The 21,574-nt window shown below is 45.2% G+C and overlaps 1 protein-coding gene across 3 annotated transcripts in view; it reads left to right on the forward strand.

Moving 5' to 3' along the window:
- The window catches only part of LOC138758345 (adhesion G protein-coupled receptor E2-like), a 110,512-nt gene extending 91,228 nt beyond the window's left edge, over window positions 1–19,284 (forward strand). For all 3 annotated transcript variants that reach the window (XM_069927128.1, XM_069927129.1, XM_069927130.1), the window contains 5 exons: window positions 9,603–9,669; window positions 10,646–10,737; window positions 11,456–11,624; window positions 14,402–14,530; window positions 16,650–19,284. In XM_069927128.1, coding sequence (XP_069783229.1) covers window positions 9,603–9,669; window positions 10,646–10,737; window positions 11,456–11,624; window positions 14,402–14,530; window positions 16,650–16,679 — 487 coding nt within the window. In that variant the 3' untranslated portion in view covers window positions 16,680–19,284. The remainder of the gene's footprint in view (window positions 1–9,602; window positions 9,670–10,645; window positions 10,738–11,455; window positions 11,625–14,401; window positions 14,531–16,649) is intronic.
- Window positions 19,285–21,574: the final 2,290 nt, after the last annotated feature.

Below are 21,574 nucleotides of genomic sequence, written 5' to 3' on the forward strand. Positions count from 1 at the left end.
ATCTCTCAGTTTGGCCTTTCCTCTGTGTAGTGGAACATGGTAGTATATGCATGACATTACCATACTGTACAGGCTGACCCACCTCTGACCCTGTAACTCCTCCCCGTAAGATTCCCCAAAATAAAGACTGAGTCGTCCCCCTTCATACCAGCCTTGGAACCAGGCCAGCAGCATGTGGAGTCGTGCCTGTCATTTCAGGTTATTAAAGCCTTTAATCACTTGCTTTGAGTCTGCTTGTGGTTATTGATTGACCATCACTCTGGCAGTAATCATTCTGTCCCTCCTGCTCTCTGCATTCACTTTCTCCTGAATTCTACCTTGGATTTATAAAAACCTTCCTCTATATCTCTCACATTTGAAGGCTCTTTCTCAGACCTAAACTTTGTCTACCCTGATGATTGGAATCATCTCAGTAAATCTTTTGTGCATTTATTAAATTTTCTACGTTTCATATTGAGACTGAGCCTAACCCACGTCTGTAATATAAATGGCACAACTTGGCTATTCTGCAATTGTATTCATCGAGGATCCAAAGCTGGTACTTTGTTTATATTTTAATTATCTTGTTTATTTGCATTTTCATTTTTAGAGAAAAAGCTATTTTTGCCCAGAGATTAAAATCACCTTTTCTAGCCTCGGGAGTGTCGATACTGTTCCATTTGTAGTGCAACCACTATTCCAATCTCCTCTCCATCAACTCCAACTACACCACCCACTGCCTTGGGAGAGCAGCCAACATATTAAGGCTCCTCACACCTCTCCCCCCACCCCACTCCCTTCCATTCAGATAGAGGATAGATGAATTTAAAAACACAAACCCTCCATGTGCACATCAGTTCCTTCCCTGTGGTTCTGGGGCCCCTCATCAGTAAAATTAGGCCGTCCTTGCACTGTTTGAACTGAACTTTTTCTCTGCAATATTGAACCTTGCACATTTGTTTTATTTTGCAATTAAGTATAGGTTGCCTTGTCAGGAGAGCACGCAGAACAAAGTTTTCACTGGAGAGAACCAGAGAACCATCTTGGTATACATGACAATAAACCAATCCAAAACTAAGCAAGAATCAAAACATTATATATGGGGCGAGGTGGGGGAAGGACGTCATTTATTGCAGTTAAGATATTGCACTTACGATGCAATGAATGAAGAGTTGAATAGCAACATGATCCAACATTGCTGCTTGGTTTACACTTCATCAGACTGGATTGACATAGAACCCTGCACCATAGTACAGGCCCTTCAGCCCTCAATGTTGTATATTCCTACCAAAAAAATCTAAACCCTCCCTATGCCATAACCCTCTATTTTTCTTCCATCCATGAGTCTCTTAAATGCCCCCTAACATTCCAGCCTCCACCACCACCCCTGGCGAGGCATTCCAGGCAACCACAAGGTGTTAAAAAATCTTACCCCTGACATCTTCCCTAAACTTCACTCCCTTCACTTTTTACACACGTCCTCTGGTGTTTGCTGATCCTGCCCTGGGAAACAGGTGCTGGCCATTCACCCTCTCTATGCCTCTCAGAATCTTGCAGACCTCTAAGTCTCCTCTCATCCTTCTTCACTCCAAAGACAAAAGCCCTAACTCTTCTAACCTTGCCTCATAAGATATATTTTCCAATCCAGGCAACATCCCGGTAAATCTCCTCTGCCCCTCTCCGTAGCTTCCACATTTTTCCTGTAATGAGGGACACAGAACTGAACACAATTCTCTAAGTTTGGTCTCACCCGAGAAAACAGCAAAACGAAGAAGGGGAAACCCCAGGAAGCTGCAGACTGTTTTGTTTCCCCTCTCCTGTCGATTTGTTGAATGGTTTGGATGGACCGGGTTAGTTCACCACTGAATGCCCACAATGATAAGTGATTAAGGTGAGGGGATCTATCTGCCTCCCTCCACACCACTAAAAGACAACTATCTGAGTTGTCTGTGTGCCCTTGCTGTGTGTAACACAACACCCCTCCCCTCAGTATGAGAGGCATTGGTAAACAAGGTGTGATCACAGAGCAAGAAAAAGCAGAAGCATCAGTAGGCCATTCAGCCCCTCCTCCTGCTTTCTCATTCAGTTTATGCTGACCCATCCTTACTGTTAGAAACAGAAGTACCTTCACAGAAATTGCTCGAGACAAAAATTGAGAACACAGACATTTATTATACAACAATGCAAAGTTGGGTGCTTCCCCTTACCCTGGGAATACACACATACACTGGGGCTCACCCAACTTTTATACAGTTTATTTCAGTATAGGAATACCCTCCCCCTTACATTCTTCTGCCTCCTGGATAGGTTTGGCATTAGGCATTCCTGTCTGCCTTCGTGCTGTTTCTGTGAACTTGGAGGACCAGGGGGTATCCTGTCGGTGTCTCATCATGTCATTATCCTCATTGTCCTTATTCACAAACCTGTCTTTGTCCTAATTTACACCTTCCCAACTCAGGGCTACAACCTCTTCATATGTAGAACTTGCTAATACTGTCTAGGGCTTACTAATTACATATGCAAAACCTGCTAATTCTATCTGGGGCTAGAAGACCCTTATCTTATTCAGACTAACTCTACTTCCTACATTCTAATATCCATTTCTTATCCTATTCATACTGGTTTTATTCATTACACATATATCTACACTAGTTTCCTCATCTTCATATTTTTATATCAGTTTTACTCATCTCTCACAATCCTCACTTTTCTTTTAGATCAGTATTACTGATCTCTCAACTGAAATGTATTACTTGCAAACTTGGTCTTTTTCCCAGCTGGTCAGTAAACGAACTGCAGTCTCAGTATCATTAGACAGAAGTAGGGAAACATACATCCTTTGGCTTATAGTGTTCTGACGAGGGGTTCGATGAATTAAATACTGCACACGTCTTTAGGCAGGGGAGCACCATAATGGTCAGAATAGCGAGTCCAGCTGCTATAAGGGCTGTGGGTATCAGACTCCAGTTACCAATAAAAAGTCTAGTTCATCCTACACTGGACCAAGTTTGCCACGTCTGAACCTGGGCATGGGAAGATTTTCGAACTCCTGAAGAAGTGTCTTTAACCGCCTGACCGTTGTGAGCATTGTCCTTAACCAATCTTTCACAAACGCTGCCTTCAGCAGCCAACGAGTAATCGAGAGCCAGGCGGTTTTGTTGAACTGTGGCTCGTATCTGTCATTTTTCTTCAGCCCCTAAATTCAGGGCCATTGCTATCTGTTCAGTGATGATCTCCAAGGCTGCCTGGAGTCTGATTAAACGATTTAAATGCCAAGCAGCTTTAGTATTCTGGAGCAGCTTACTTCGTTTACAGCTGGAACTCCCCTTACAGTGGTGGTTTTTTTAACATTCCGAATGTCTGTGTGACCCAAAGGATGCTTTACAGGAGACCAAGTTGGGGAGGGGTGTTTCTTGTCACTTAACCTGTGAGTTGCAGCTTGTCTGCGAACATTAGCATAAGTATCACTGAGCCTGTGAGTTGCAGCCTGTCTGTGAACATTAGCATATGTATTAACTCTATCTCTGCCACATGTACAATCCTGACTACCATTCTGTCTGTCTTTCTCCCACCATCTCCTTTGTGCTATCCCTTTAAAACTCCTCTCTTTAATACCCGTAGAGGCCAAAATACAAATCAAATCTACTCCTCTAGAGCCGTTCTGTTCCCCTGGTCCATGTTGGGATCCTATATTAACCCATACCCCACTATGACTATACTTTATATCTGTGAAATAATTGTCACCTCTGCTGCCCCTATTCCAGGAGGACTTAATACATCAGGAGTAATTTAGGGATGTCCCAAAAACGGGGAACCAACAAGTAAACAATACAGTAAGTGGTAAAAACAACATTACAGCACTTTTTCCTGGCGTAGTGTAACTTTCAGATCAGAAGAATGAAGGACTGCACGCCAGGTGCAGGGTAGATTATCAATGTCGTTAGTCTGTGGTTCATCAGCTCGTTTAATTTGTTGGATGTGGCTCCATCCCTTTTCTTTCATTCACACGGCAGTGTCTGTAATCAAAAGTACACAATAGGGGCCATCCCAGACAGGTTTTAGTTGGTGATCTTGCCATGCTTTTACATATACCCAATCACCATAGGATACTCCAGGGGTGGGCAGTAACAGCTGCATGTCTATTTTCTCCGTGAGCGCAGCATGTTTGGCAGCTGCATCTGCCTGTCTGTTCCCCTGTGCTTCAGGACTGTCACCACTTTGATGGCTCCGTACATGAACTACAACTATTTCTTCAGGTAATGTAAGACCATCTAGAGATTGGACAATTAAGTTTTCATGGATCAACTTTTGTCCTTTTCCAGTTATCATTCCCTGTTCTTTCCAGATCTTCCCAAAGGTGTGCACTACACCAAAAGCATACTCTGAGTCTGTGTAGATCATGCCCACCTTGTTCTCTAGACCCTGGAGAGCTCTACAGAGGGCATACAATTCACAAGATTGTGCTGACCAATGACCGGGAAGGTGACCGGCTTCAATCACCACTCCTTCTTTCCCATCCATTGCACTATACCCACTATAGCGAGTGCATTCAATGCAATGAGAAGATCCATCAATAAACCACCTTTCACCCCCCTGTAAAGGCTCATCACTTAAATCCTCTCTAATTCTGGTCTGTAAATCTATTACCTCTAAACATACATGCTCTAACTCATTTATGGTATTGTCAGAATTTGGAAAAACCAAGAAAGCTGCTGGATTGTGTTCTTTATTCGTAATCAGGGTCAAATCATCCCTATCCATTAGGATCGCTTCATATTTTAAAATTCTAGAGTCTGTGAGCCACCTTCCAACACGTTGTAAGAGAATATTGCGGACTGTGTGAGGGGTGTGAACTATCATCGGGGCACCAAACATAATCTTTCGTCCTTCCTCAACTAAAATAGCAGTGGCTGCGATGGCTTGCACACACTCCGGCCAACCACGACAAACAGGGTCTAAAACTTTTGACAGAAAAGCAACTGGCTGTCTACAGCCTGCCCTCTCTTGTGTTAGTACTCCGGTGGCTACACCACCTTTCGCATTGGTATATAGGTCAAATGGCTTATTTAGGTTGGGTAAAGCCAACACTGGGGCACTAATAAGGTGCTGTTTCACCAAGTTAAAATCTTTAATCTCTTCCTCTGTCCAGACAACAGCTTCGCCCCCTAGAATCGTGAGTTTATCATAGAGAAATCTGACCAGGCTAGGATAATTTTCAATCCAGATTTTACAGTATCCTACTAAACCAAGGAATTTCCTAAGTTCTTGGGCATTCTTGGGAGGGGGGATCTGTAGAATACCACGTATCCTCTCTGGACTTATTTTCATAGTTCCCTGACTTACCAGATGACCTAAGTATTTAACTTCTGATTGAACAAATTGTAATTTGGATTCGCTCACCCTGAAACCCTCATTCTCCAGAAAATTCAAAAGTGCAACAGTATACTGTTTAACTAATTCGTAAGTTTTTCTCGTAATTAACAAATCATCAACATATTGTATCAACTGACAATTCTCTCTCCCCGAGGAGCCTCATCTAGTATTTGTTCTAAGACCTGGCCGAATAAATTTGGTGATTCTGTAAAGCCCTGGGGAAGGACCGTCCACCGGTATTGATTTTTGCGTCCAGTAAAAGGATTTTCCCATTCAAAGGCAAACATGTCTCTGCTCTCTGTTGCTAACGGACAGGTCCAGAAAGCATCTTTGAGGTCAATCACACTAAACCATTTACTATGGGGATCGATTTTACCCATTATTGTATAGGGATTAGGTACAACCGGGTGATGGGTGAGAATAATTTTGTTCAGCTCCCTCAAGTCCTGCACTAATCGATAGGTACCATCTGGTTTTTGGACAGGTAAAATTGGGGTATTAAAAGGTGACATACAAGGTTTGAGTATACCATCTTTCACCAATTGGTCAATTACTGGCTACAGCCCCTTTCGGCCAGCCATAGGAATTGGATACTGTTTTCGTCTAATTACTTGTTCAGAATCTTTTAAAGTAACTTGCAGGGGAGGAATATCTAACACTCCTCTATTGCCTCTTTCTGCCCATACTCCAGGATTTATTAGTTCTCGATCTTCCTCGCTTAATTGAACCCTGATACCTGATTCCTGTGGTCTGGTGCCGATAGCCAATTGGTCCTGTAAATCTCGTCCTAAAAAACAAACTCCAGCTTGGGGAACTAGTAAAATATCCTCTGTTATTATCTTTTCTCCCATTTGTATTCTTACATCTCTTAATACAGGGACTGTAAAGTCTCTTCCTCCTACTCCCGAAATCATCACAGTCCCCTCTATCTTAACACCCTCGGGTGGTTGTAAAATACTAGACCGGGCTGCCCCAGAATCTACTAAAAAGGTCATCTTGTCACTGTGGGGTCATATGCTTAAATTTACCAATGGTTCTCCGTGCAGCCCCACGGTGTGAATTGAGTGAGAACTGTGACCCCCCCCACCACCCCCTATTCATAATCTGCTTCCATCTGTCGGACTCTGGCTTTACTCTACCCTTAATTTAGTCTATGTGTAGTCTGAGTCCAGCGTGCTCGTTAAATGAAGTGATAGGAGAATCAGTTTATTACACAGCATAAGAATAAAGCTTAACAAAGCTCTGGTTCAGTCATTAGTTCATAGGTCACCTGCACAGTGAGCTATTCCCCAAGACTGACCTCTACTGTCCAGTCTCTAACAGTTTATATAGCTCAACCTTATACAGAACAAAAGTTGGCTTCCTTTGCTAGATTTCTTGCATACGATTTATCACAAGTAATTTCCTGGTCTGCAGTTATCTGGGGTGTAGAGCTCCCATTTTTTTTTAATCCTCAAGGTCGGAATATCCTGTTGTTTTGATCAGAAATCAATTCATACCCCAGATATTTCTAATTATTTCTTTGTTCTCATCTGGCCATATTCTTCTGTTCTACTAAACACCTTCTTCTGTCTTAGCTTCTTACTGATTCCATTCTCTTTGTTTCTGACAGTCTCTGTCAGGATTATTTTGTTTGTGCTAATCAACACCTCCTTTTGCCTTAACATTCCTACTAAATTGTTTCATACATATCCTCTCTTTTGTATTTTGGGAGCAGGCAATTCTAAACCTTCTGTAATCAACCAACTTTGCTACATACTGTGGCTGCCCCTTACTTACATTACTCTTTCCCTTCACCATGAGGTAAACATTAAATTGTTACATAGTACTGGATTCATGTATACAAACTGAATAGTACATAAGCATATATTCTACATATTTTCTATGATTAATTAACCCCTATATTCCAACACATCAGTGCGTAAGGTCGCGTCTCCCTGGCTTGCATTGGGCATTCTCTCTTAAAATTACACACCTCCGGATGAGTCAGGGGCACATTTACAAAACCGAGACCCCCTCCATGGGAACTTCCCGTCAAGGTCTCATCCAGTTAGTTTCTGGTTTATTATATCTAGGTTCCTGCTCTCTGGGAAATGAATCAAAGGATTCTGTCCTTTCTTCCTGGAGGGTCTCACACTGCTCTGAATTAAAGTCGCCTCTCTCTCTTGTCAATAGAGGTGGTAATCGAATACTTTGTGAAGGGTCATCATTCCACCCCTACTTTCTTCTCCTTTCTTTTGCTGTGGGGGAGGAGGGGAAGGTGCAGAAGGGTAGAGCAAAGGAGGGGGGGAAAGATAGGAGCCGGCATAGGAGGAGCATAAGGTGGAGGAAGGGAATGTAACACATCCCATCCTTGTGTTTCAGGGACAAAAAGTTCCTTATCTTTCTTGTCCTTGCATTCCTTTTCATTCAAAACCAGTTGATCAAATGATCCCCTGAGCCAGGAGGCTGCATATTCCCTGCTCTCAAGATTATCTCTTTGGTTTTGATAGAGCCAGATGTTCAATGCTTGACACATCCAGTCATCCTCGGATCCGAGCTTTGGCCAATATACTGAACTCCCTTTAATCGGATTTTTAACCCATTCCAAACTGGAATACCTGACCATGGTCTGTTTGTCTTTCCCATGGGTTCTCCCCGCACCCCAATCAGATAACATGAATCCTAACGGACTTTGTTTGGTTATCTGATCATCCCATCCTTCACTAGGACTCTCTTCCTTACTACTCACACCTCCCATACTAACAGGTAAGTAAAATTTCTCTTACCGAGATCCAGTAGCTAGTTCTAGCGTGCTTCCTTAACGTCCTCTCATTGCTTGTTCTCAATGCCTCTTCTCGGATATCACTCGCTTCATCCACTGACCAGTCACCCTTCGTCCGTGAGTCCAGCTGAATCAGCTGGGGTGCACCTACCCCCGTCGTCGGGCACTCTGTCAGTGGAGGGAGTGGGATCCCAGACGAGACCCCATTTGTTAGAAACAGAAGTACCTTCACAGAAATTGCTTGAGACAAAAATTGAGAACAAAGAACATTTATTATACAACAATGCAAAGTTGGGTGCTTCCCCTTACCCTGGGAATACACACATACACTGGGGCTCACCCAACTTTTATACAGTTTATTTCAGTATAGGAATACCCTCCCCCTTACATTCTTCTGCCTCCTGGATAGGTTTGGCATTAGGCAATCCTGTCTTGACTACGTGCTGTTTCTGTGAACTTGGAGGACCAGGGGGTATCCTGTCGGTGTCTCATCATGTCTTTATCCTCATTGTCCTTATTCACAAACCTGTCTTTGTTCTAATTTACACCTTCCCAAACCTCAGGGCTACTGCCTCTTCATATGTAGAACTTGCTAATACTGTCTAGGGCTTACTAATTACATATGCAAAACCTGCTAATTCTATCTAGGGCTAGAAGACCCTTATCTTATTCAGACTAACTCTACTTCCTACATTCTAATATCCATTTCTTATCCTGTTCATACTAGCTTTATTCATTTACCCATATATCTATATTAGTTTCCTCATCTTCATATTTTTATATCAATTTTATTCATCTCTTACATTACTGAGCCCTCCATGTGAAGCCGTCTCTGCAGCAGACCCAGAGACCTTACTCTGCAAGGAAATGCTGACTGACATTCAGAGCTCCTGTTGTGGCCTTCTCTATGTGGGAGATACTGAATGCGGACTGGGAGATTGCTTCGCTGAGTACCTTCTCTATGTCAGGGATCTCCCAGTAACCAACTATTTCAGTTCTGTTCTGTGCCCCACTCCTGCGCTGATACATCTGTCCATGGCATCATACATGGCCAAACCAAGGTCACCCGTAAAATGGAGGAGCAACACCTAATTTTCCATCTGGGCCACTCTCCAGCTGGATGGCATCAACATCAACGTCTCTGGCTTCTGCTAGCCCACTCCCTCCCTTCCCCATCCCTCTGTTTCCTTTCTTCCAGCTCTCCACCCCTTTCCCCCTCCATTCACAGAGCCATCTTCCCTCCCCCTGTTGGCTGCTGTGCCCTCCCTACCTTATCCACCTATTTCCTCCTGCCTGTGGGACCATGCTCCTCCCCCTGCCCCTCCCCCCATCACTTTGTTCTGGTATCTGCCGACATTTTGCTCACACCTTGATGAAGAGCTCAAGCCTGAAACATTGGTTCTGTATCTTTATCTTTGCTATGGACACTGACCTGCTGAGTTTCTCCCACATCGTATTTTTACCATCTGTCTCCTTCCACTTGCAGTTGCTGGCTCTCGCTGGACAAGCACTTTGTCTGGAGTTTCCTGGGGCCGGTGTGTGCCATTCTCCTGGTGAGGATCATACAGGACCGTGTATGTTGGTGGGAAAGAGCTGGGATGGCTAGTTACTTATTATGATTCTGAACTCATGACATTCGTCAATTAAATCAGAATGGAACTGGGGATGTGAGTAACTGAGTGTGGTTTAAATCACCAGAACAAAGGCTATGAGGGATAACCTAGGTCGAGAACAGAGTAATCACCTGGTGAGGTCTAGAAAGAATATTCACAGCTAGCATGGGTCAGTTGGGCTGAAGGACCTGTGTCTGTGCTCTGTAACTCTACGTTCTAGGAAGGATAATCATCTGATGGTGCAGGAGAAGGAGCAAGTTTTTGGCCCCCTAGTCTTCTCTCATAACTCCGCTCCTCTACTGTAAATCTGTTAGCCCCACCCCCATCTTTTCTGATGTCTCCTTCCCCCCAGCTGTTTCTCTCTCTCTCTTCCCTTTTCTCTCTGTCTCCTTTCACAGAGTCAAAAACAAAGCCCGTCCGCAATCAATTCTCATCTTCCCTCTCTCCTGTCCTCATCATATCCAATTAATACCTTTTGTCTGTCAGTCCAGACTCCTCCTTCTCCCATCCGTCCCTTTTCCCAGCCTTTTAATACAGGCACCTGCCTACTTTTAGCTCAGGCCCAAAATGTCAGAAATATATCTTTACCCCCTATAGTCCAGCTGAGTTCCTCCAGCATTTCTGTGTTTTTAACTGCAGACTTCCAAATGTGCACCCAGTGGGTTGTTGGTGGTGAGAGTCAGTGACACCTGTGCAATATTTCTGAAAGAGTTCAAACAATGTTCCTGGAAAAGCAGGTCAACTCAGACAGAAGGTGAGAGAAGTCAGAGTGGAGACGCTGGCCCATGAAAGTTGCTTCCAATTCATGCTGAGCTGCAACTGATGTGGGAAACAAAGCTCACACTTTGAGTATCACTGCATTAAAAAAGACTGGCATATTCACTCCCTGAATTTTACTGTACCTTTCCAATTTCAGATCAACGCCGTCTTTTATTGCATAACTCTGATCAAGCTGGCAAAGAGGATGTCAACTCTGAAGAAAGATAAGCCTGCATTGCAGAAGATCAGGTACAATGGAGCACTACCTTTTCCTCTTGTTCAGAGACAAGCCAATCAGCCCATCATGCACAACTCGCTAGCGTCATCCCTGGCCCTATCCACAGATATATATTTACCTCATTCTCTCTTAAGGGACAGAGAGGACCCTGTCTCCACTGTATCATTACTGCCACTTTCAATGACCTCTGCATCCATTGATGGGTTGGAGGAGTCTGAACATGATCCTTTGTTCTCTTTTGCCATTCCTCAAGTTTTCCATCCAAAATGCATCACATGTATCTCTCCACATTAAGTATTGTCCATCAGGTCCTGTTTATATTGAGTTGCAACCTATCACTGACCAGAACTGCCAGTGTTTGTCATTGTCAAGTTCAGACCTTGTGGAGTACACACGAAGTCTGGATCATTAATACAGATCAAACTAAGCAATTGGCCCACCCAAATCTCTGTGGAACAGTACCACTCACCTTCCCCCAATCTGGAAAACAAGCATCTACCAGGACTCTGCATTGTCTATGACCGAGTTCAAGTTTAAGTTTGTTTCTCTGAATAATGGTGGACACACAAGGACACAGCACAGAATAATCACGTGTCCCTTCTTTACCGCGAGCTGATATCCCTGTTAGATGATGTGCCACATCACCACAACCATTGTATTAGCCCTCATTGCCTCCATCTGCTACCTCGACTTTCCTTCATTTCACCAACATTCCCAATGTTCCATCAGATCGTTCACTCTGGCAGCTATTGCTCAGCTCTTCCTCCTGGGATGCACATGGATTTTCGGGATTTTCCATTTTCGGAAAGAAACCATCGCCATGGCTTATATATTCACCATTGTCAACAGCTTTCAGGGAATGTTCATCTTTATCCTTCATTGTCTCCTGAACAAACAGGTATGGCCAACAAATGGCACAGTTCACTCAGTCAACACAGATACACCCCTCACTGTTACACTCTCATCTCTCCTACACCCCTCACTGTAAAGCACGCGCTCACTGTAACCCACACACACCCCTCACTGTAATACTTATTTACCCCAAACCCCTCGCTGCAGCATTGACACACTCTGCACCCTCACTGTAACATTGATGTGCTGTAATGGACCATGTTCCTGTGGTTCTCCTGTACTTTTCCCTTGGTCCTAGTTTTCTGGTTTGGAGCCATTCCAACCTAGTTGATGATTTAGGCCAGGGGTCGCCAAATGATGGCCCTTTGACATATAACATGAGTCTCCTGGAAGTATTTTGGTGGTGCTGTGTAGTGGCCATGGGTTGTGATCGTGCGATTGTACTGTGTGTGGCTGTGTTGCACTCAGTAGGATTAACAGAGTTTTAGTGTTATCTGGACCTCCCACCCATCTGAGTTCCCGCTGCCTCGAATGTGGACTTACCCCTCAGTCCTGGCTGTTACCCATCCATCCGATCTCCCGACACCCCGGCCAGACTTACTACCCAGTCCCAGCTCCAGCTCCCATCCGAACTCTCAGCGCCTCAAACAACTCGAGTCCTTACCAGGGTCACAATTTGTACACGTGTAATAATCGACCCCCTAAATGTTACCCTAAAAATTGGACTATTATACGTGTATATACATTATGTGTACATTTTGATTATTGAAACCAATATAAATTTAAAAATACATGCAATAAATATTATTACGGACAAGTATTTCTTAATATTTATATAAAGCTTTTGTAACAAAATGTGCACGTCAGGGTAAAAACGTGAATGTTATCCTTTTTCATGACTTGCAGCTCACAAGCATCTGAGGTTTATCATTTGTGCCTGTTACCCTGTGTCAGCCAAACCTGCTTTAATGTATCTCCACATTCTACTGCCATTTCCTCACATTTCCTTCCTCTACTCTCTCACTCCTCCATCCCCCAACTCTAACCCTCACCCTCCTCCGTCTCTCTCCCCCTCCTCCAACCCCACCCTCCTCTATCACCTTCACCTCTACCCTCCTCTATTTTTCACGCTCTTTGCCCCCCCCACCCTCGTGCACTTTGAACCCCCCAACCTCGTGCTCCTCGACTCCCCCCCTCGAGCTCCTCAACCTCCCCTCCACCCTTGTGCTCCTTGGACCCCTCCCCCCAATTTATTCCTCTCCTCCCTCAACCTGTGCTTTCACCTCAGGCTTCCCCCCAACCCTGGCCACCAATGGAATCTGGATTCCCCCCTCCCGGATGCCAATGGAATCTGGTTTCCCCCCCCCCCAGCCACCGATTGGTTCCCTTTCTTGCTTGAATCCATCTGTTGACCTTCCCCCTTCCTTGTATTTATTTTTTCATTTCCTTCTGAAGTTCAGTGCAGCCATTTGGCTCATCCTGTCCCTGCTAGCTCTCAGAACAATCTTGTCATTTCTCTTCTCCCCTCCCACTCCGACTGTCCCAGCACCATCCACATTGAGGGTACAAAAGCTGGCCAACTTGGTTTGGGAAAGTGAGGGTGTGCATGAGGTTGGCTGGGAATCTCCAGGGGAACTTGCAGACTGCACACAGATAGAACCAGAGGTCAGGGAGAAACCCCAGCTGCTGAATCTGTGGGTAGTGCCTGCTGTGATCCTTGCTTCCCAGTGTAATGTTAGGTGTCGAGTCAGGCCAGTGTGGACAGGGCATTCAAACCTTTCTGTTCATGAACCGTACATTTCCCTGTAGGTGCAGGTTTTTTGCATTGGTATTAGGTTCCCCACCAGCCCCACCAACACATGGCTTTACTAAACCACTAGAATTCAAACTCCCCTTGGAGCAAATAGCTGTCTCCCTCCCCAGTCCTTCCCACTTCTCGGACCAATCATTTTAATTCTGTGCCCCACTCCCTCGTGCAAGGCCATCCATAAATTGAAGGAGTGACACCTAATTTTCCATCTGGGCCACTGTTCTCCCCCATCCTTGTCTCCTTCAGTTCCCCACCCCTTTTTCCCTCCATTCACAGAGCCATCCCCCCTCCCCCTATTTGCTGCTGTACTCTCCTTCCCTTATCCACCTATTAGCTCCTGCCTGTGGGACCGTGCTCCTCCCCCTGCCCCTCCCTCCACCATTTTGTCTGGGCGGCTGCTGATATTTTGCTCACACCCTGATGAAGGGCTTAAGACCGAAACGTTGGTTCTGTATCTTTGCTGTATAAAGGACTGTTGGGTGAGCTGGCTTTTTCCAGCTTTCATCAGTGACCCTAAGACCCATGTGTCCCCCCAGGATGGATACTATCATATCCCTCACAGTGTTTGCTGTCCATTAAACACTCGTCAGGAAGCGTACCTGACGTGTACGGCTCAGTGAGACCCTGGCAGCTCAAATCCAGAAGTAATTCATTTGGAGGGTGACAGAATTTTGATCTGAATCTCAGGAAGGATTCAGAAACAGATTCTGCCATAATTTGCAAAGGAAAGTTGAATACATGCCACAGAAAAAGATTTCCAGCTATTTGGAAGGGGGTGGGGTGGGGGAGATGGGTGCTGGAATTCATTGGAAGCATGGTGAAAGTGAGTGGCAGGCTAATATCTGAACAGTCTCTGGTGCTGAAGGTTGTTGAGATCTGAACTCGCTCTCCGTGCATCCTTTTCCTCAAGGAACACAGTGTTTTTTTTCAGCCGCGTTCCACATAGAGAAAGGAAGGGAAATGCAAATTCTGACTTTCAACTATTTTACATTCTCTGCATTTTGTTTTTAAAGGTGCGAGAGGAATATTGGAGATGTTTCACCAGAGCCTTCAACTTAAAGGGCCCTCAGTACTCGGAGTTTGTTGCCAGTTTCTCTGTGCCACTGTCTAGTTTACAACACAGGGCCACCTCCACCAAGCAGGTCTGTGTCCTCCTTCTCAAATGACTTGTCCAGTTTAATCAGGGGCTCGCGTGGTAGTCCCTGCCATACAGGCCACAGGAGAGGTCCAGTGGTACGTCGGGGTCCCATAGCAGATTAATCCAGAATGTCCTCTTTTCCTAATCTCTGAGTGAAAAAAGGAGTTAATTTTCCCACTTCGCAGGCATCCGAGGCTCATGGTGGACTCATTAATAAGCTGAAGCACCAAATGTTGGACCCAGGGAATGGTGCTGGAACTCATTGGAGACTGTGTGGAGAGGTGAAGGAAGTGTTGTAGGGCCAAGAATCCAGTGTTGGAAAGAGGCACAGTTGGTTCTTTATCAATCAGCTCAGATGCAGTGTGCTGAGTGGCCTCCTCGTGTAAATGTTAATGTTCTAAACCCATAGTCTGCACCCTTTCCTCATCAGAGACGACTTTAAATATTCCATTGCTTGTCAGTCAGTGGTGGTGAGCTCGAGACCTCCCCAAACTGTTGAACGGAGTTTTATTGGGGGGGGAGTGGTGTTTCAGGTGATAATATTTTTAGAGAATGTTGATTTTCTGCCTTCAAATTTACATCTTTGTTTTACATGTCATTTGTCTTTATCAGTAATAGATCATTGCCCGCAGCATAAAAACAAGCTCTTCGACCCATTTTCTTGCCACCCCTAACGTCAAAATTAAACTATAACTCCTCTGCCCACACACAGTCAATACCCCTCTATTCCCTGTGTGTGTCTATAACCATTCTAAATGCTGCAGTCTCTCGAACACTTTGCTACGTGTCACCTGGACCACAGGCTACGAACCACCTTGCTTCTCCACATGGCCCGAGCCAGGAACTCAACTTCCTCTCATCAAATCATGGTTTGGGAAGAAGCCACATTCTTCACTGAGCTGCATGTTGTCAACACTCCCTGTGGTCTTAACGACCCACCCATGGTTTGACTGATGCTCCCCGTGGTCATAACGACCCACCCATGGTCTGACTGATGTTCCCTGTGGTCTTAACAAACCACCCATGGTCTGACTGATGCTCCCCGTGGTCTTAACGACCCACTCATGGTCTGACTGATGTTCCCTGTGGTCTTAACAAACCACCCATGGTCTGACTGATGCTCTCTGTGGTCTTAACAACCCACCCATGGTCTGACTGATGTTCCCTGTGGTCTTAACGACCCACCCATGGTCTGACTGATACTCCCCGTGGTCTTAACGACCCACCCATGGTCTGACTGATGTTCCCTGTGGTCTTAACAAACCACCCATGGTCTGACTGATGTTCCCTGTGGTCTTAACAAACCACCCATGGTCTGACTGATGCTCCCTGTGGTCTTAACAACCCACCCATGGTCTGACCGATGTTCCTTGTGGTCTTAACGACCCACCCATGGTCTGACTGATGCTCCCCGTGGTCTTAACGACCCACCCATGGTCTGACTGATGTTCCCTGTGGTCTTAACAAACCACCCATGGTCTGACTGATGCTCCCCGTGGTCTTAACGACCCACCCATGGTCTGACCGATGTTCCTTGTGGTCTTAACAACCCACCCATGGTCTGACCGATGCTCCCCGTGGTCTTAACGACCCACCCATGGTCTGACTGATGTTCCCAGTGGTCTTAACAAACCACCCATGGTCTGACTGATGTTCCCTGTGGTCTTAACAAACCACCCATGGTCTGACTGATGCTCCCTGTGATCTTAACAACCCACCCATGGTCTGACCAATGTTCCTTGTGGTCTTAACGACCCATCCATGGTCTGACCAACACCCTCCTCCACCTCCCATCCCACCCTCACCTTTCTACACCCCTAGCCATCTTTCCCCACCTTTCACTCTCCTGCCTATCATCACTACTCCACCCCGTTCCTCTCTCCGCCACCCCGTTCCTCTCTCCGCCTCCATCCCTCTCTCCGCCTCCATCCCTCACTCCGCCCCTCCAACCCACATCCCTCCCCATTCTCTGACTCCACTTGTTCCACTCCACTCCTACCCTCACAGCACATTACTCTGCTCCATTAGTTGTGACAGAAATTTGCTTTTGACTTAAACGTGAAAGAACCTGAGTTAAATCCTTGATATTCCCTAACTCCCACCTACCTCACAATTTCTTTCAGATGCAAAACAGCCCTGCCCTGGAACACTGATCATCTTCAAAAGAGATCAGCAAATGGACTCCTGTGCACATTACTGCAACATTGTGCCAGGAAGAGATCCTGTGTGTATCTTACAACGGATATTGTTAGGGGTTTCAGCCAGAAACTTCCAAAGACTTGGTTCCTTGATGATTCTTTGTGGCCTGGAAGGTCCATACACTGGGTCACCTAAATTCAGAACCTAATTGCAAGATGGATTCAGGTTGATTTGGATTCTTAGAAAATACACAGACAAAACCATAAAAAACAGGCCTTTCAGCCCATCGAGTCTGCTCTGCCATTCTGTCATGATCTGATCAGTTCTCCCACTCAGACCCACTTCCCTGCCCTTTCCCCATATCCTTTGATGCCCTGACTATTCAGATACCTGTCAATCTTTGCCTTAAATACACCCAATGACCCAGCCTCCACAGCTGCCCGAGGCAGAAAATCCCAGAGGTTCACCGCAGTCTGGCTAAAGATCTTCCTCCACATCTCTGATCCGTGGGTGCCCTTCAAACCTGAAGTTGTGCCCTCTTGTCCTAGACTCCCCCTCCATGGGAAACAACTTTGATGAATCTACTCTTCTCAGGCTTTTCTACATTCAAAATGCTTCTATGAGGTCCCCCACCCCCGCCCCCACCAATTCTCCTGAACTCCAAGGAGTCCAGTCCAAAGCCATCAAATGATCCTCAGATGCTAATCCCTTCATTCCAGGAATTATTTTTGTGAATCTTCTCTGAACTGTCTCCAATGCAGGCATATCCTTTCTTAAATAAGGAGCCAAAAAGTGTACCCCGTACTCCAAATGAGGCCTCTCTAGTGCCTTATAAAGCCTCAACATCACATCCCTGCTCTTGTATCCTCTCCCCCTAGATATGAATGCCAGCACTGCATTCACCTTCTTCACCACCAACTCATCCTGGAGGTCAACCATCAGGGTATCCTGCACGAGGATTCCCAGGTCCCTTTGCACCTCCAAAATTTGAATTTTCTCCCTATCCAAATAATAGTCTCCCCTTTTATTCATTCTACCAAAATGCATGATCATACACTTTCCAACATTGTCTTTCATTTGCCACCTCTTTGCCCATTGGAGCCCATTCCCAGTGCCTTAAAGCAGCTTCCTAAAGGTTCCTGCAGAACACTAAGCAATGAGATGTTGTAAGGTGATGGTTTAAGAAGCAACAACAGATTAACGGCTTCACAAAGATGTCAGCGACATTCCAACTGTGCATTTGGAGGCTGCTTCATGGATGTTGTCCTGACCTCTTGTGTAGGCGCTGTATCACTGCCTGACCGGTGTAAAGAAAGTCAAGCTGTTTTGCCATTGAATTGAATCATTTATCGTGACCAAGAATAGAGCAAAAGACTTTGTTTTGCATGCTATCCAGCCTAGTTAACCCTCGATTAAGAATAACAGAATGTGTGTGAAGTACGATCAATTACACAAAGACAAGTTGCTGAGACTGAAGGTTCTTATTTACAAGAGAAGGACAGCATCCCTGTGTTAGTCGCTCACACTGACCTGGACTCGAACGGGGGGCCGGCTTGTGGTATTCAGCCTTTCTGGGGGAGAAACAGGGAGGAGTCATGAGCCGGCCACTGAGAGCAGGGTCAACCAGGAAAAGGCCATGTCATTTATATATGGCAAATATGTACAATAATGGTTTCACCACAATGTGGATAGAAAATAAAATTTCAGAGCAGAGCACAGTGTTACAGAGGAAAAGGTTCCGTTAAAATAGTGCAAGGGCTATATTACCTTACTGACTGGAGGTTCGACCACTTGGTGCGTGATTTGAAGATATTTTGCTGACAGGAAGAGGGGAAGAGAGTGTGACCAGGGGGGATGGCTCCTTCAGTATGTGAGCTGCTCTCCCACAACTTGCAAAGTTGCTGACCTACGTGTCATTGGTGGAACCAGTTTTTACTGGCATCACCAGTGCTGACTCCCCACCATCCACATCATGAGGAACACCTTGATCAGAAATGTAATTGGAACAGGAACAAATAAAAAACATTCTTTTTATTTAAGAAAAACCCTTGAGTGAAAAGTGAGATGTTGAAATTGATCACTGCAGATGTCAAACCTTCCTCATTACAGTCTTGAAGTTGGAGATTTTGTAGCTTGGTAAAGCCCTCTCACAGACATAAAGACATTAGCTGCAATAATGGGATGCGCGAGGGTGTCAAGGGCACTGAAGGGTTCCTAATCATGTCGGAGGTTTGGATGTCGAGCTCGGGTTGGCGATGGTTTGGACTGGACTCCGTGTGGCTGCAGGGGCTGTGAGAACACTGGAGACGAATCCACGGATGCTCAGTTTCTCTGGTGGAGACTCTCTTTTGCTTTTCTTTCTTGGACTGTAAGAGGGGCTTCAAGCAATTCCTGCTGATGGCGCCTTAAAGAAGGCAAAAAAAAATGTCATGTTATATGACCCTGCTTTTGTTCCACCACAATAAGTTGAATCTTAAATTTGTAACTTACATTTATGTATTTTTAACAATCAGGGCATTGTCTACAGGAGTAGACAACTTTAAAGTGAATGCAAAGAAAATTTCAGATTTGCTGTATCATGTAGGAAGTTGAAGAAACATTAAATTGACTTTGATTGAATTTAGCATGTTTAATCGCATAACGATGCCAACACATTGGGTCAGTTCAACCGACCGAACAATGTTTGGCCGCTGATTCTCATTTGAACTCAGCATCTCCTCCATTTCCTGCTCATCTGCCCTGACCCCCAATGCCCCCAGACACAACAAACATACAGTCTCCCTTCTCCTTACCTACCACCCCACCAGCCTTTGTATCTACTAGAATTTCCAGCACTTACGACAGGATCCGGCCACCAGACACATTTTACCTTCTCCCCTCGACATCTGATGCCTCTCATGTCAGTGTCCAACAATAGTCGGCTGGCACTGATGGATTCCAGTTGCCCTGATCCCGCTTTTCCATGGTCACAATGTCCTGGTGAAACCTTTCACCATGTTCGTCACTGAACCAAAATAAACAGGGAAGAAGTTCAAGTACTAATTCAGGAAATGAATTTTCAATGATGTACTCCATGGTTTTGTCTGCTTGAAGTAGATGCAAATTATGACAGGAAATCTAAAAAATTAGGTTATAGCTAAAAGATGGAAGTAATAGGAAAATTTTAAGGTGATTTTCATGATCAGCAGCCCAAAACCGATATAAATTACCCAAAAATGTTCAAGAAGAAAAATCACTGTTGTCCATTGTGATTGGTGTTTTTGGTAATGTCTTCAAAAAACATTATCTCCCCTGAACAAAACCATACTGACTCCTCCTATCAATCCCTGCCTTCCTAAGAGAAGAGAAAATTAAACACCTTCCTGAGCACAGATGTAAGGCTCACTGGCCGAGAAAATGACAGAGTTTGGGGACGGTGGCAGGCATCATGTGGAGCTGCATTGTTGTGGAATTTCATGTCGTGTTCTGATGTTTGTCCTGGGGTGATAATCCCCGGCGAATGCAGGCAGGAGCCATGCATCTCCTGAGCTCAGTGGCAGACTGGCCACTGAATGAGAGGAAGAGAGTGGGAGACGTTGCTCATCCTCAGGTTCAGCTTCCTTCAGTTACTCAGTCCCACGGCTCAGATCAACAGGTGGCTCCTATTGACTGTTGTGTGGGAACCTCAGACAATAAGAGGTTCTGTTCCCCTGTAAACCACCTCAAAAATGATTAGACTGAGAAATGCTAGCATCGCAGAGCTAACGGTGAAAGTCGTTAAAATAGTGGAACATCTTTAAAACAGATTGCATGCACTGGGTTTGATGACTGACAGGAGATGTATTAACGTGTAGCTAGTGAGCCCCTATGAATTATCTTGAGGGAACTCTTCAATCTGTTAAAGAATTTGTGAGATTACTATTCAGGAAAATAGAAGTTTATGTTAAGAATTAGATATGCCAAATCTAACAAGGTCATTGCAGGAAGTTCTGGAAATGTATGGGGGTAAGATCATTGAAAAGTAAACAAGGTAATGTCAGTGTGTGAAGTGATTCCTGACACTCAACTTCAGTGAATGCTGAGGGCCATCAGGCTGAACCTCCTGCAAGAGCTTTGCTGCTCCCTGGACATACAGCAGGGAAACAGGCCCTTTGACCAATGAGTCCACGCTAACATGGTGCCTACTCATGTCCATAGCCCTCCAACCCTTTGCTCTCAAATGCTTTTTAAATGCTGCAATTGTAATTGCATCAACCACTTCCTCTGACAATGTTCAATACATCCACCACCCTCTGTGTGAAGAAGGTGCCCCTCATGTCCCCCTTAAATATTCCCTCTCACCTTCAATCTATGACTTTGAATTTTAGGCTCTCCGACTCTGGGGGCGAGATTGTGACCTTCCTCGTTATCTGTGCCCTTGTATTGTTTTAAATTACTGCAAGTTCACCCCTCAGCCTCCTACAGTTCAGTGAGACAAGCCCAGTCCATCAAATATTTCCCTCAGGACACTTTGGTTTGGTGCCAGGAAGGACCCCTCCACCTTTTCCCTCTGCTTCCTCTGACCAAGCCAATCTTGCATCCAGTTCATCAAAGCACTTCGGACCACATGTGCTTGAACTTTCTGGAACAACGTTCCATATAGGAGTTTGTCCAACACCTCAAGGACCATGTAAACCTCGACTCCTGCCCTGCCTTCATCAATCTCAGAAACACCCAGTCCTGCTTGGCCAAAGGTAGAAGCCCATGGAATCTGGAACGGGGGCAAGTTAAATGCAGAAATGTCTCTGTGGCAGGAAGGAAAAGGTATAAAAGGAGAAGATCCTGGAAGTAGCATCGGCAGCATCGGTGGAGGGAAACAGTTAATGCTTCATCAAGGACATTCAGATGGCGGAAAGTTAGAAATCAAACATTTTAATTGCAGAGAGGGGGA

The sequence above is a fragment of the Narcine bancroftii genome, chromosome 3 (genome assembly GCF_036971445.1).
Source record: "Narcine bancroftii isolate sNarBan1 chromosome 3, sNarBan1.hap1, whole genome shotgun sequence".
Lineage (NCBI taxonomy): Eukaryota > Metazoa > Chordata > Chondrichthyes > Torpediniformes > Narcinidae > Narcine > Narcine bancroftii.